Source organism: Antennarius striatus, chromosome 8 (genome assembly GCF_040054535.1).
Source record: "Antennarius striatus isolate MH-2024 chromosome 8, ASM4005453v1, whole genome shotgun sequence".
NCBI lineage: Eukaryota > Metazoa > Chordata > Actinopteri > Lophiiformes > Antennariidae > Antennarius > Antennarius striatus.
In genome coordinates, this window is record NC_090783.1 from 17299330 (window position 1) to 17314218 (window position 14889).

Consider the following 14889-nt stretch of genomic DNA (forward strand, 5'->3'; position numbering starts at 1 on the left):
ATGTAAAAGACTGACTACTTGAACCTTGGGCTCGGAACCTGGTTCCTTAGGAGGTGCGTGGGAATCAATTAGCGGTCCCCTTCGACGTTCGCCATCATTCTGTGAGTCTGACCCTAAAAATCTTGGCAGCTTAAACTCAATGTCGAAGCCAAACGCGTAGAATTCACAGAGCATTGGTGCAATGTCGTAACTGATTAAAACATACAGCTTAAACCTTGCTGGCTTACATGTTATCCAGCTCTTGGAAGCTTGGCTGCCAGAGAGAAACACGTTAGCCATGTTGTACGACCTCATTAGGCTTTTCCCTCTTTAACTGAGAAACCACCATTTGAGAAAAAGAAAATAGACTTACTGTCTCTGGACGAGCTCCTCCGCGGTCGGTGGTCCTTGCTGCTGTTGGAATGTCTTCAGAGACTCAAAGGCCTTCATCAGTTTCTCCATGGTGGCCATTTTAGCAGTCAACAGAGAGCAGGCTAGCTCTGCTAGCTAATATTTACACTAAGACTAGCTAGCACTGTGGAGGCAGGTTAGCGCACGGAGAGCGCAAACGGTTTGTAGTGCTACGAGAGTGCTAACACTGCTCGTCACAACTACTACCGGCTCTCCGCTTCTTTCTGCTGCAAAATATCCCCTATTGCTTCACACTGTTATTCATTAGAGAAGAAAATGCTGTTTGATAATAGGCCATCTTAATTGCAACCTGACGTCCCCCCGAATCATCATACCCGGAAGTAACATGTGTGAGATCCTCGCGGCGGTGTTGCCAAGTCTCGCGAGAGAAACAAGGAATTATTTCTAGTAAGGGGGGTAAATAATACTAGAAGTAAACGGGATGGACCTCATTACGGCTTGTAATTCTTCTTCTGTGGTTTTCCCCTTCAGGGGTCGCCGCAGCGAATCAGTTGCCTTCATCCAACCCTGTCTTCTGCATCCTCTTCTCTCACACCAACTACCTTCATGTTATCTTTCACTACATCCATAAACCTCCTCTTTGGTCTTCTTCTATGTTAAATGTGTTTGACGTTTTTTTTTTTTTTTTAAATCTTCTTCTGAGGCACTTTAGTGCTCATCTTATGTAAAATTGCAAAATGTTTGAATGTGATTAAAGTGTTTTTGCAAAAATCCCAAAAAAAAAATCCTCTAGGCACGATATTAAGAATTATAAACAGAAGTCACGGGGGCGGGGGCAAGTCCAGCCCAAATGAAATCTGATTGGTCGCTGTCGTCCTGTCGCTTGTTTATTGTTATTTTATTGGTTGAGTCTCGAGTCCTTATATGTAATGTCTGGTGGTGATGCGTGAGAGGTCATGTGACTGGTAAACGTACACTGGGAGTTGTTTACGTTTCTAAATCCATGCAATAGTCGTAAGTATTCCTTACATTAAAAAGACTTCTGTATGGAATAATATTTTGAGCCATGCTACGACCATCACTCGATAAATTAATGTTTAAAAGAGTATGATGTGAGTCCAGAATCTGATTCAGAAGTTACAATTCTGAGAGTGTCATAATTCTGATAATAGTTCTGTGAATATCGGAATTCTGTAATTAAATGCAGAATTATGTGATATTATAATTCTGAGAATTGCGTCAATTTCTGACATTTTTCATAACTCTAAGAACAAATCGTTTTTGACCCAGTTTAAATTGTAAATAAAGAGATTAATAAAATCATATGGACCTAATCTTCTATGGTGAGACTCAGGACAGCAATGGAGCAGAAGGCAGACCATTTCTAGACCAGGTCAGGAAGTAAAGGAAGAAACTGATGTCATTTTTATAACATATAAGTCGTATTATGATAAAGCATAGTAATGAAAACTCAAAAAGTATTCAGTGTACTGTAATTGCTGGTGAAGGACATCACTTGTCATCTGATATTGTATTTCATGAGGGCAGGATCGCTCTTGTAATACCTGTCAGCAAAGCTTTTCAACCTCAAGCCCTTTTTAAACTTCCTGAGAACAACAACGGGAGAAGACCGAGTCAACATGGGGTCACGATCTTTGTGTCTAGACAGACAAAAGACAAAGGATATGAATGAATTTGTGAGGCATCTCAGGTCCAGCCGTAAAAACAACAGAATTGTTAGTTATTGTGAGGAACACAGTGCACATCATCTGGATATTGCAGGACTGTAAGTGATTTTCAGGCCAGAAAGTCACATCTGTTGTCGACTAAGGCGGTGTTTACTGGGAATCAAATCCAGAGGAAAAACCGGCGCAACTTACCTGGTTATCAACATCACACACTCAATTACGCTGTATTTATTAAATTTACATATTCCTAAATCAGGTGTTAGTTTTAATGTGCCATTACCTCCTACGAATGGCTGACAGATGAAATGTCAGGAGCCTGTCTGCAACTTACAGCCATATATTAACAAACAAATCAATAGGACACAAATAAGTCAAGACATGACTATTTTATACAAATGGCAGTGTATTATTTCATAATTACAAATGTCAGCTATGGTACAACAACCAGTGATACAACTTGTACAAGAATTAACAATGACTGCAGTGGTTGAACGACATGACTGTACAGATACAAAAAAGAACCAATAAGTCCCAGACCCTGTTTGAAGACCAGTGATGCTTATTGTCATTCCTCCTTTCCTTTCCTAGAAAACATAACTCCGGCTATCTGACATGATTGACAGTGTGGTGTGACTTCCTGGAATATCTCCTTTATTGGTGGTTATCCCAAAATTAAACTCAAGTGACATCAAGGAACTGAGGATCGCCCACTCCAAAACGTCACTGGTGAGCGAATCACAGTTTTTAGTGGGAGACTCACCATCACCACCTCTGATGAAGGCAGGAGAGGAGGAATGCTAGTCATGTATTCAAACAGGGCCAACTTGGCTGGTCACCTTGCCATTTATAAAGTTGTCCTCAGATACCAGTGAGATATGTTGGCACTAGAAGGTCATCATTTACATATACAAGGAACCTGAAGTATTACAAACCGATACATGCTTGAGTAATAAAACATATGTATTTCTTGTTAAAACAGGCATTACAATGCACTTAGTGCGGACATTCAAAAAACTGTTGAGCTGTTAAGGTTCCTTTATGTGTATTTAGGAATTTCTCTCAGAATGGACGGAATGAAAACGAGGTTGGAACAAAAAGGCAGGATGTCAGAAATTAAGTCTGAAATTGGCACGTACTACAAAGGCTGACGACCTTTTTTCAGGAAAGAGCTAAACAAGTGGGATTTACAAGTGGGATGTTGCTTTTGGTATCATTACAAAAAGTTAAAGACACTTCCTATAGTCATTGTCAAAACACTACATAGTGCAATGAAAAACAGAATCTCTTTACTGCTATATGGATGGTATAAGAGTAAAGTTTAAAGAATGACAGCGACGTGGGCGACAGTTTCCTGTGACGGCGAGTGAGTATGTTAGAGCTTAGTTACATGTCAGAAATACATTGTCTAATTTACAAGGTTTTTGAGGCTAAACAGCTAAAAGGCTAAAATCTACATAGGCAAGAGAAATAGGCAAGGGCAACAAAAAAAATAACAAGGACTCTGTAGAAACTTAAAACGACGAGCCAGCAACAGCCAGATGCACAAGTCAGATTCCTGATTTTTGATAATGGAATGTGCAACAGGGGATCAAGAGTTTTAAGAACAAGCCAACTCTCCCAGGAAGGGTTCAATTGAGGGGAGGGGGTATCTGCGTACCATATGAAATGTAAGCAGTATTAGATTTATAATTTAACCGAGCGACACTCATGTCCCAACATCCTTCTCAACTATTGTTGTATTTCAATGCATAAAATTTAATACACACACACAAGCATGTCCAGATTGGGTCTTCACAGCATTAAAAACAGGAAGTGGGGAGTAAGAAACAAAAAAAGAAATTCAAAAGCTTCAAATGCCCCTGAAATGCCAGAACAAAAAGAGCGAACATGATGCCATGATTAGAAGAAAAATGTACAGAATATGCATTTAATGGTAGGTAAAGTTTGAAGGGCAGAGAAACGGAATCTAATTGGAGGTCTGTTTGAGGGATATGTGGCCAATCGGAGCCACACCATCTATGCTCTGCAGGCACAAAGGCCAAAGGTGGCCAACTGACTCACCCTTGCCGTCAGGTGAACCAGGGAAGTCAAAAAAATCTGTTATCTAGATGAATCCCTCATCAGCTGCAGATCCAATCTGCAATATTAACTCGGGTTTGACTCTATGGTATCTGTCTCAGTGACAAAAACAAGAATACTTGAAGGATTTCAATCCCCGAAAGAAATCAGTTTGTAATAAAAGGGACACATCAGGGTAAAAAAGCAACAAAGAAAAGCCACATAGCTTAAAAATAATAAATCACAATGGATTGTTTTGCCTGAGTGAATAATGTAACAGACTTTTAATTGAGAGCTGCGCTCCCAAAAGGAATCTGGTATTTGAAATCAACATTATGAGCATCTTGCAGCTGAGAGATCTTCAAAAATCTATGGGATAATCAGTGATCAATCATCAATAACCTCATGTTATGATGGGAAAAAGCTTCTGTCATATTTCTATTGTTTTAAAAAGATTTTTATTGTTACACACAATGATTTAAAAACTTTCATAAATCCATGCCATATCCTCTGGTAGTTACAGGCGACTGTTTTACAACGCATGCCATCCAGTCCTGTGGGCCGAGGGAAGGATGTGGATTATTGCTTCCAAACCAACTTAAATCAAAAGGGGCAGGTGCAGATCTGAGAAGATATGGGAAAGCTTTAGCAGCATGGCATCAACAAACTAAATTTAGACTGGATTCATCCCCCCACCCCCCAGCCCACCCACATCATTTGGATTTATGCGCTTTATTCATATCTACCTGAGCCTTGAGGGGAGTGAAGGCTAAGGGTTCATTTAGGGCCGGTTTGGTCTGATGTGCCAACGATGAGTCACCATAGCCAAATCAATGACAAACATACAGCACATGTTAAAAACAAGAAGGCCTTATGCTACATTGAGGAAAATCAAAAGGACTACTGGTACTGTGCTTCTTAAAAAAAAACTTTAAAAAAAACAACAAAACAAAACAAAACTCCCCAATACACAGTATCCATACTCATTCAGAAAGAAAATAAACTGGAAATAAAAATGTAATGTATGCATTCAAGTGGTACTTTTATGGCTTTTTGTACAATACAACCTTTAGTGAAAATATACATCTAGACATAAATTCAAGTACAAATGTACAAAATCTTTAAACTCATAGTTTTTTCTTGAATTATAATACACTTTTAATACAGCTCATAAATACAGGTCAACATTCACTGAGTTCCTAAGATTTGCGCTCGGTTGGAGTTTGTAGTGAAGTTCAGTGGTAAGAGGGGAGGTGGCGGGTGGAGGGAGTGGTTTAAAGTCGCGAGGGCTCTTCCATTTCGTCGTCGCTGTAATCGCTCTTAAAACAGACCTGGGGAGGACCAAAAGGAAGGATATGTCACTTCAAGTGGAAACGTTCCTCTACATCATTTCATGTGGAACAGAACTCCTTGAGGTTGAATCTGAACAGGCTGGACGTCCGGTCAGGTCTTTTCAGTTCTGATTGGCTGGTGGAGTTCTCCTGAGGTCACTAACAAGGACCGATGTTTGGCCACACCTTAATGGTTGAATTAAAGGTGTTATGGAATGTTGACATCTCAGAAGACGTGTGATCATCAATTTCAAATGATTTAAGGTTCAGATTCAACCTTCAAGGATTGCCAGGTCCTGATGGAGGGGAACCTTTGAGGAAACTGGTGATCATGTCACGCATTCAATAATACAAATACTTTTATCTATTCAAGGACCACCTAAACTAAAAATTTTGTACCTTGAGACTTGATCATATTGAGTTTTTCCTGCAAAGAGCAACCTGATCTGTCTTCACACAAATGTTTTTAGTTGGAAAAACAAGCAGTGTTAATGATGGACAGTCTGTAGGTTGGACCTGTGAGAACCTCCACCAATAAAATTCCAGGTGAAAAACCAAAACCCGCCTTAGAACTCAACGCTGTGATCGCGTGTTTGTAATAGTGGGTGACGCAGATGTTCAAGTTTTAGTGGTTTTTCCGCTGGATATTATAACAAAGGTCAAAATTAAATTAGAAAGTGTATCTGACAAGAAGAAGGATCTGAAAAGGAGAGAGAGGCCCACCCTGTCCCCAGAGGCAGTTACACCCTTGAATTCAAGGACAGTTTTGACGACCAAAGAAAATATTTGTGAAGCTTTTTTTTTTTTTTTAGATCACTGATGCATTGGTAGGCTTAAACACAAACCAGCTTCTCAGGAGAAAAAAAAAATCCTCATGTTAGTCCTTCTGAGTATAACAGAAACAAACAGCAGAATATACAAAGGGAATACTACCAAAAGATTTACATTTTCAACACAGAGAAGAAAAAAAAAAGACCTTTTTCTAACCAACTTCAACAAGGAATGACATAACTGGAACCAATAAAATTTCACAAGGGTGAAGTCTTCCCATGTTGAGTTTGGACAAGGCAAAGGGGAAAAAAAGGAAGGAAAGAAGGAAGAGAGCAAGTACCTTAGCCCCCACCCCCTCGGACATTTGGCGCAGCGCTAGCACTTGCCTCTCTTCTGAACAGGCGGTAGAAGAAGCCTCTCTTTGGTGGAGGGTTAGGTCGGTTCATGTCCAGGTCCGGGCACAGCGTCCCGTCAGTCTCGTAGATGTTAATTTCTTTGAAGCATTCCATCTCGATCATCTGCAGAGGATGGGAGGTCTGGTTATTTAACCCTTTAAAATAACAAGCTGAATTCTTTCTTCAGATGTCTGGATCTACAACAGGCTGGCGTGTGGACGGACCGAGCAACCAGGATGTGGAGCAACACTTCCACATCTACAAGGTCGTTTAATCCCGTCACACAGATAACAGCGCATTTTCACTTAAAAGCAATACATTGATTCCTCCTCCTCATTACTCAATGAAGGTATTCCCGTATCACCAGTGCCATGTACAGTAGCTGCTGTGGGAGTGAACGATGACATCATCTAAGAGGCTTCAGCCTGCAGTACCTCGTTCTGCCAGGGGATGGAGACACTGCCTGTGACAAACTTGTGGTAAAAGTCATCATCTGTGGGGTCAAGGTTGACGCCTTTGACAGTGGAGAACTGCTCGATGTCCAGTACGTCTTTGCAGTACACGGCCCGGGGCTGCCGGAGACAAAACAGACAGCTGTGAAAAGTGGGTTTATTTTGGAAGGGGGAATCATAGACGCCTTAACACGCCCGAGGATGTTTTGATGCTCTGTTGTTCTCAGCCGGGCCCTACTGACCCGAATGACCCAAAATAGACTCGCAGATAACATTATCTACTTTCACCTACTGCTCTATCCTCTCGCTTCAGTCACTCTCTCTCACTTGAGTCATTTATGACGCTGAACATGGAACGATTGAACGGCTTCGCTATGGCATGAGCATGAAGTAGACTCATTCATCTGAGGCGGTGGTCCGTGCTTCCATATCACACATATTCACACTTGAGTTTTCTAATGTTCTCCATTAAAAATCCCTATCGCCACTTTAGCCGCTGCAGAACGCATGTTCTCTAGTTCATCAGTCAGTTTGGGATGATGGGGCGACACCGCCGAGATCCCACGGCTGCTGCTCCGCCGCCGCCACCAGCTATCATAACTCGTTCATACTGGATGCGTTTGTTTACTTGTGACAATGGTATTTCCTGTACGCTGATTTTCTGCCCGCCAAGCTCGAGCCCGTTTTCAGCTGACAGCGACAGCATGTGCACTCGTTCTTACGTCTGGGCTGAAGGGGGGGTCCAGCATGTTGGCCTCCAGCCGTTTGAAGTTGATGTTTCTGAAGATGGGGTGCTGCTTGACCTCGGCCGCCCCTCGACCCTGGCAGCCCAGTCGCTCCTTGGGGTCCTTAGTCAAGAGCTGAGGAAGAGGAGAAAGTGGGTTGAAGCGCGTGCGTTAGCTCACGCAGTTTTGGTGCATGAATGACAGCTTCAATTTATTCCAGGCTTCTTCTATTTAAACGCGGTTTTCTGTCATGATTGGAACGCACACCTCATGGGTTGAGGAGACGCTGGATCCATCCTGACACTTCTATGACTAAATCCCTCAACCCTCATGACTTGACACGTCTGACGCCACCATAACCCTAATGAGATCGGCATGAATGCATGCGCAGAGGGGCTGCATATTGTTCAGCACCATCATGGACAGAATTAGCGAGTCTCTCCAGAAGCTTCTGGATACTATTACCACCACGCTACCCACAGAACACCCAGAAGCAGACGATGGCTGCTCAATCAAAGCACTACGAGCTAACAGTCTCATTAGCTTCACTGTAAATCCAACGGCATCACCTGTGCCTCATCCTTTCACAACACTTGCATATTTTGCATCCATTTCTGGCTGGATTCTTTCTTCCCACCCCCCACCCCCCACTCCTCCTCCTCCTCTTCCTCTCCCTGGGGAATCTTTGAATCTGCTGAACCTCGGGTCAGAATGTTCCACTGCGTCACTAAACTAAAAAAGTCCAATCCCCTTCTGCTCAATGGCGATGCAGCTCAGTGACTTTCACCAGAAGCATGGTGGAGACTGACAGACTGAGTGATCTCATTAATATCTTGTCTTAACGTCAAATGTTATTATATTTTCTAGGGGTAATGAACCCATGGACGAATTTTGCAACTAACCAGGAACAAACTGGAACATTTTGCAGCTAGAGATTTGAGATATTTTCAGGATATGAGCTGGAGAGCACAGAAAGTTACCGCAGGACTTTGCATTCATCAGGTCAATGCACAGATGATTAGGAAAAGACACATACAAAAAAAAATGTGTACACTGAAGTATGATTTATCTTGAACCGCCTCCAATGCATGCTGGGATTAAATCCCCACAACCGAGAAGGGGACTAAAAAAAATATCCCCCAAAAAACAGATGGCTGCTATCTGAGCAGACATAATTCTAGTTTACATGATTTCTATCATATCATCTTCAAAATAGTTCAAGAATTTGTGCGTTTTCAGCTCACACCTCCTCCATCGATGTTCTAACTCAACACTCACAGAACCTCGTCAGCGTACGCCCCTCACTGACCCGTCACCCCGACTTCCTCACCTGTCTGCAGATGTCCATCGCCTCCTCTGAGAACTTATCAGAATACTCTTCTTGGTCCTCTCGCACTCGTCGGTCCACCTCCTCCCGCTTGACGCGCTCCTTGCGCTTGCGAAAAGGCGATTGGCCCTGTATCATCTCAAAGACCAGGCAGCCCAGCCCCCACCAGTCCGGGCTGATAGTGTAGCTCTCATTCTGGATCACTTCGGGAGCTGAGGAATTAAAATTGGAACAAAATCGAAATGAAAAAGGTTAAAGAAGTCCGTAGGGAATCGGGTTGCAGCGACAGGAGGGTTACCCAAATTCTTACCCATGTATCCGACAGTGCCCACTCTCCCTCGTATCGTCTCTCCTTCAGGGATTTGAACGGCAAGACCCAGGTCTGAGATACGGATGTGTCCTAAAACCAGAACCAGATTCATTACCCGAGACCACATAAAATTTAGACAGATCAAAACTCACACACGGTTTTTTTTGTGGCTTACTAAGGAATTCATTCCATTTCCTGCTTATCCACGTGCGATAGTAATGAGAGCAAAGTGCTCTGACGTAAAAAAGAGAAGCCGAGGTTTCTGTGCAGTACGTAGGAGATTCCTCTATCTTAAGATAAGACCATGTTCCAGAGAGTAGATGATAAAGAGTGTGACTCAGATCCGAGCTTGTGATGTGAACAACTTGAAGAGATGACTTGTCATCCTGTGAAAGATGAGGAGATAATGCGCGCGCACCTTACAAAGTAGAAAAGCTACAGACGGCCGCTTTGTCCTGAGCTACCGGCGACATGAAAGCAATGGCAGCAAAACAACTCCTATCCTCTGGCCATCAAAGCAACCCAGCCCAGATTACATAAAAGAGGAAGTATTCAAAAAAATAACAACATACCACGATCATCCAAAAGAATGTTTTCAGGTTTCAAATCCCTGTGAAAAAAACAAAACAAAACACGTTAGCATGTCGTTCTGTTGATACTGTGATGTATGAAAAGTGAACATCCAAAGACAAAGTCAACACTGAAGCCCTGGACAAACATCTGCATCCTTTATTAACCTCATTTTGTCCACATTTGTTTGTCTACCAGACCGTGTGTGCGTTCTGTTCTTTGGCTTATACAACCTTTTATGTAGCTGAATAGATGGCTTATCTGTGCACATATCTTTATTTGCTTCGTTTATTATCATGTATATTATTATTGTGCTGAGCAATATTCCTGTTCTCAGTGTCGCAACAGAACTTTATGACTCAGGTGAAATTAGGGCTATATGTCTCATTTTAATAAAAGTTACTTTCTTTTCAAATCAAATGATTCTCATGTAAAACAGTTCCTGCCACATCACAGAGCACACTATTATAAAAGCGACACCATTTCTCCTCCAAATTTAAGAAAACTTCCCTCTCAAAAAAAAACAAAAAACAACTCTCGGTATCGTTTCTGCAAAAATCCTAAACTGATCAAACCTGTCCAGTTTTTCTTTTTCATCAATAACTGCAAACATTTAAAAAAAAAAAAAAAAAGTGGCAGAACGCCATTAGAGGGCTGATTATATCATACAGCAGATACTGCACTTAACCTTTGTACAGCATACATTTCCCCTCATGACTCGCGTCCGGCTGCAGACGGAACGAGCTTACATCAACGTTTGGAGATGTAAGCTCCATCATCATCTCCCTAACACCTGCTCCACCTCCCACATGACCTGACCTGTAGACTATTCTCTCTCGGTGCAGGTCCTCCAGGCCACAGCAGATCTCAGCAGCGTAGAAGATGGCCCTCTGCTCCTCAAAGCCTGAATTGCCCATGTTGTAGATGTGAAACTTTAAATCACCGCCGTTCATTATGGTCAGCACCAGGCACAGAGCATCCTTGGTCTCATAGGCGTATGCTAGACTAACCTGAAGAGGGAGGCAAATACGCGTGGGGGGGGGGGAGTCGTAACAGGGGAGGTGAGGAAGCAGCAGAGAAGTAGTGCAGAAAAGGACGTGAAGAAAGAGGGGGGAGGAGGAGAAGAGGAAACAGCAGAGGTAAGAAGTGGGGTGGCTGGAGGTCCATGATTGGTTCATTTGGTTTAACATGTTAATTATTCATCACATGCACAGACAGAAGACAGACAGCACCAACACCAGCGGCTGCTTCTCCACATCAATTCCCTTTATCCCTCCATCCAACCCCCTTCCCCATGGGTCAGTGACACCCAGGGTGTGCGGTGTGTGTGTGTGTGTGTGTGTGTGTGTGCTGTTGTGTACAAGCAGGATGTTGCTGCCATCGGGAGGAATCCCATCTGCTCCAGAACGCGCAGTCAGAGACGTTAAACAAGACGGGGCGGGGATAAAGTTTGGGGCAGAATGGAAAAAAGGGACTGGTATACAGACTGTCAGTGAACGCATCGCACACGCCGAGCTTTGTAGCAACTCTATTCAAAAGGCTAGCGCACAAAAGGCACCGTCCTGTCACAGTAGAATGACGTGGGAACTACCACAGTTCCAAATGGAAAGACAAAAAAAACCTGGACCGACAGACCGACGGAAGACGTGCCGACTCCTCTCGAATTGTACGCTGGAGGGATGGAAAAGGTAAGGAAGAATAGAGAGAGACAGAAATGAGGGGTTTGAGAGAGCACTTGACTCTTCTCCTTGCTATTGCTGTTTGGTCAGTGTTGCTAGGCAACAGAGCTGTTCTTGTAGGTAGAGAGGCACACGAGGAGTCATCAGTTCTGCCGGCAGCACAGAGAATGAACACAGACAGAATCATGTGCAAATCCCAGGTGACAAGAGCTGCAAGTCTGAGGTTCTGTAAAAAGCCTCTGTGTGTGTGTGTGTGTGTGTGTGTGTGTGTGTCCATACACATGCTTCTAGCATGACTCACGCACAACAAGGACGCGCAATATACCTCACGCAGCATCAGACGCAGACTAATCCGACGTACGGGGCGCCTCAAACATGAGCGTTAGCTTCAGGTGCTCTCCTGCAGCCCATGGGCAGCACCACGGATCAATACTGAAGTTCTGTACAAACAGTAGAACACCTTGTCCTACTGTATGTACACAACAAGCAACCAGAAATTACCATGCCCATCCCTCCAGCTGCTCCTAGCCATGTTCCAAGAATGCTAATGGAGCGCTTGCTGTAATTTTCTCATCTTTGGAACAATTTTTTTTTTTTTTCTTAAAGAAGAGGCGATGTTGAGCCAAAGCTACGTTTTTTGGGGGGGTTTTTCCTGTCGGAGCACCTGAGGAGGTTTTCTACACGGAGTCGGACGTAATGGAGGGAGAGAGGCATTCATCACTGGTTTCACCAGCTGCTTTTGACTCCTGATGTCTACACGCATAGGTAAGAGGGATTAAAATTCAAGTGTTCGTGGCAGAAAGACGTCCCTAGGAACGTTTGTACCATGCAGAACAGACAGTATTCCCTAAGGACAAACATGTATTCAGGTTAATAACCTGTATTTTATCAATGAAATGTTAATAAAACTCTTTAGTGTGAATTTCAGGGACATTAAATGAAAGTATGGCACACAACACAATAATCCCCTATTCCAGCATGAAGCCCTTCAGTGACGTGGAAGAAAGGAAAACTAACGCACAAGCATTCCAGAAACGACCGAAAACAGACGCTTTCTCGTGACTTTGGGCAGGTGAAACGCCGCCAAGGGAAACACCACCATTAAGGGCTTTGGGCACGGTGGTGCAGAGTTAAGGTGCAGACTTTTAAAAAGAGTTTTTGGTTGCCATCGACGACAAGGATCAAAACGCGCTGCACAACCAACCAACGGGGTTTCCTTACTTTCCAAAGTCTACCATCACATTTTAATCAACCTGTTTCCACATGACAGAACCTGTGACGCTTTTATTTTTTCAAGTTTGTTTTTTTTTTAAAAAGGGATGTTCAACAGAGTCCTTCCGTCTGAAACCCGAGGCTAAATTTCGTGCTCATGTTACATATCTGACGTGCGTTCAGGTGCAGATGCTCTGTTCCAAATCCTATCCAAACAATTGATTTTGCCCCCCAGACCTTTTCCTTCTACAGTTGAAAGAAATTTGCATTTAGTGTGACTCGCTATAATAACTAAAACGACTGTTAATTGTGACATTCAGGTTCTAACAACAAATAATTAAAAAAAAAACTTAACAGGAAAGCGACGTGCAAACGTTATTTCTCCCCTCACAGTCAAAAGCAGAAAAACACACAAACTCAATGTCAACAGTGAAAAAAACAGCAGCACAGAGTGTAATCACATTTTAGGAAACATTCACAGATGATTTAAGGTTGGCAGAATGCTCCAAATGAAATCAAGCTTGGCATGTGTGCACGGCAAAATAGAGCAGCGGCTGTGCCGTCAGCTGATTGGTGGAAATCACCTGATTGATTGGCCCACTTGTGGGTTTTTTTTTTTTATCTCAGCAAATTCTTTTACACAGCGACTCACGAGCTCCTCCGTCGCCCCGACTGATGTCATTAAACAGGCAGCAACCGTCTAACAGCTGATCGAACGCCTTCACAAACATGCCATTCAATTTCTTTTGCAGGATCCTGAGGCCACGACATACAACGCTTTCTCTCACACACACACACTGCACCAACACATACACACACAAACACACACACAGACGGACAAAACATTTCTGTTGAAAGGTTGAATAAGAAAAAGGTAGTACTTACTACAAAACTACTGTTAACTTTTTCTAAAATGCGTTTTTCGTTTAGTGCCATTGCTTCACCTTTTCGTTTCTTCACTCGTTTCTTTTCCAGCTTTTTACAGGCGTACATCTTACCGGTGGCACGTACTTGGCAGGCACAAACCTGAAGAGCAAAGATTGAGGAAACATGATCGCACACACGCATTAAAATAAATAAATAAATAAAAATGTTATCAATAACTACCAGAAATGTGCAGCGAAACTCACCTCGCCAAATCCACCTTTTCCTAGTACTCTATAATGTCTGAAGGTATTTTTGGTTACTGGTTGCCTGCAGGGATGGAAAGAAAAAGCGAAAAATGAAGATAGAGATAAAAAACATCAGAAAATGTGATGGAGACAGAACAATGTTAGTATTTTATTAATCCACCCCGTTTTTTTGTTTTTTTTACCCAACCTGTTGCGCAAACTATCAACTATTTAGCCCTCACACAAACTAGGTATAGATAGGTAAGCTGGAGCCAAAGATTATAACTATAATTTAGTTAGCGTTAGCACTCCTAGTATTTATTGCTCATAATTTTTCCATGATATTCGATAATGATTTGCTCAGTTAGCTCCAGTTTTTTCCATGTAAACAACAATAACAGCAGCAGCACAACACTTAGCTGTGGAGCGACTGAACAAAGACGATCGCGTGTCGTTTTTACGTAAAGCAAAGGAACGGCCGGCATGAGGGTGGAATCTGCAGTGACAACTCACCTCTCCAACCATTTCCACTGCAGAAATCGAGAGAAGTACATGGATTCCTGGTAGGAGGAAAATGGAGCTCCGCTCAGATAATCGCGAACTATTCTGTAGGGGAGGGAAGGAGGAAGAGGATGAATGATCATTTATGACAACGTGATGAAGATGCAATGATCCACATGTCACCGGAAAATAAAAACAGGCTCATGTGGGTTTAAAAAACGCTAAATCCTGCAGACAGACGAACGGGCGGCAGGCCCAACTTTTACAATAACTGCAAACGCATCCATTCTGTCCTCTGAATCGCATACGTGTGCGTGTCTGCGTACACCTGTGTGTTTGCGTGTCAAGGCGCTGCAGCACAAAGCAGATAGACTGCAACGAAAAACGCTTTTGAACACCGACATTCC

The 14889-nt window shown here is 42.9% G+C and overlaps 2 protein-coding genes across 6 annotated transcripts in view; both read right to left on the minus strand.

Annotated features, from left to right (window-relative positions):
- Nucleotides 1-715, minus strand: part of htt (huntingtin) — a 31219-nt gene extending 30504 nt beyond the window's left edge. For all 3 annotated transcript variants that reach the window (XM_068321127.1, XM_068321128.1, XM_068321126.1), the window contains exon 1: nucleotides 353-715. In XM_068321127.1, the coding sequence (XP_068177228.1) occupies nucleotides 353-450 (98 nt within the window). In that variant the 5' untranslated portion in view covers nucleotides 451-715. The remainder of the gene's footprint in view (nucleotides 1-352) is intronic.
- Nucleotides 716-2422: 1707 nt separating this feature from the next.
- Nucleotides 2423-14889, minus strand: part of grk4 (G protein-coupled receptor kinase 4) — a 36498-nt gene continuing 24031 nt past the window's right edge. The window contains exons 6-17 of one of the 3 annotated variants that reach the window (XR_011036985.1): nucleotides 14495-14587; nucleotides 14000-14063; nucleotides 13755-13895; nucleotides 10798-10988; nucleotides 9981-10018; nucleotides 9409-9498; nucleotides 9102-9310; nucleotides 7769-7906; nucleotides 7029-7166; nucleotides 6586-6717; nucleotides 4844-5428; nucleotides 2423-4721 (exon numbers count right to left, since the gene is read on the minus strand). Coding sequence is in view for 2 of the 3 variants with exons in the window: in XM_068322618.1 (XP_068178719.1) it covers nucleotides 5372-5428; nucleotides 6586-6717; nucleotides 7029-7166; nucleotides 7769-7906; nucleotides 9102-9310; nucleotides 9409-9498; nucleotides 9981-10018; nucleotides 10798-10988; nucleotides 13755-13895; nucleotides 14000-14063; nucleotides 14495-14587 (1291 nt within the window). In the remaining variant the exon portion in view is untranslated. Of the gene's footprint in view, nucleotides 5429-6539; nucleotides 6718-7028; nucleotides 7167-7768; nucleotides 7907-9101; nucleotides 9311-9408; nucleotides 9499-9980; nucleotides 10019-10797; nucleotides 10989-13754; nucleotides 13896-13999; nucleotides 14064-14494; nucleotides 14588-14889 lie in introns of all 3 variants that reach the window. The other 2 variants (XM_068322619.1, XM_068322618.1) reach the window with 2 other exon arrangements.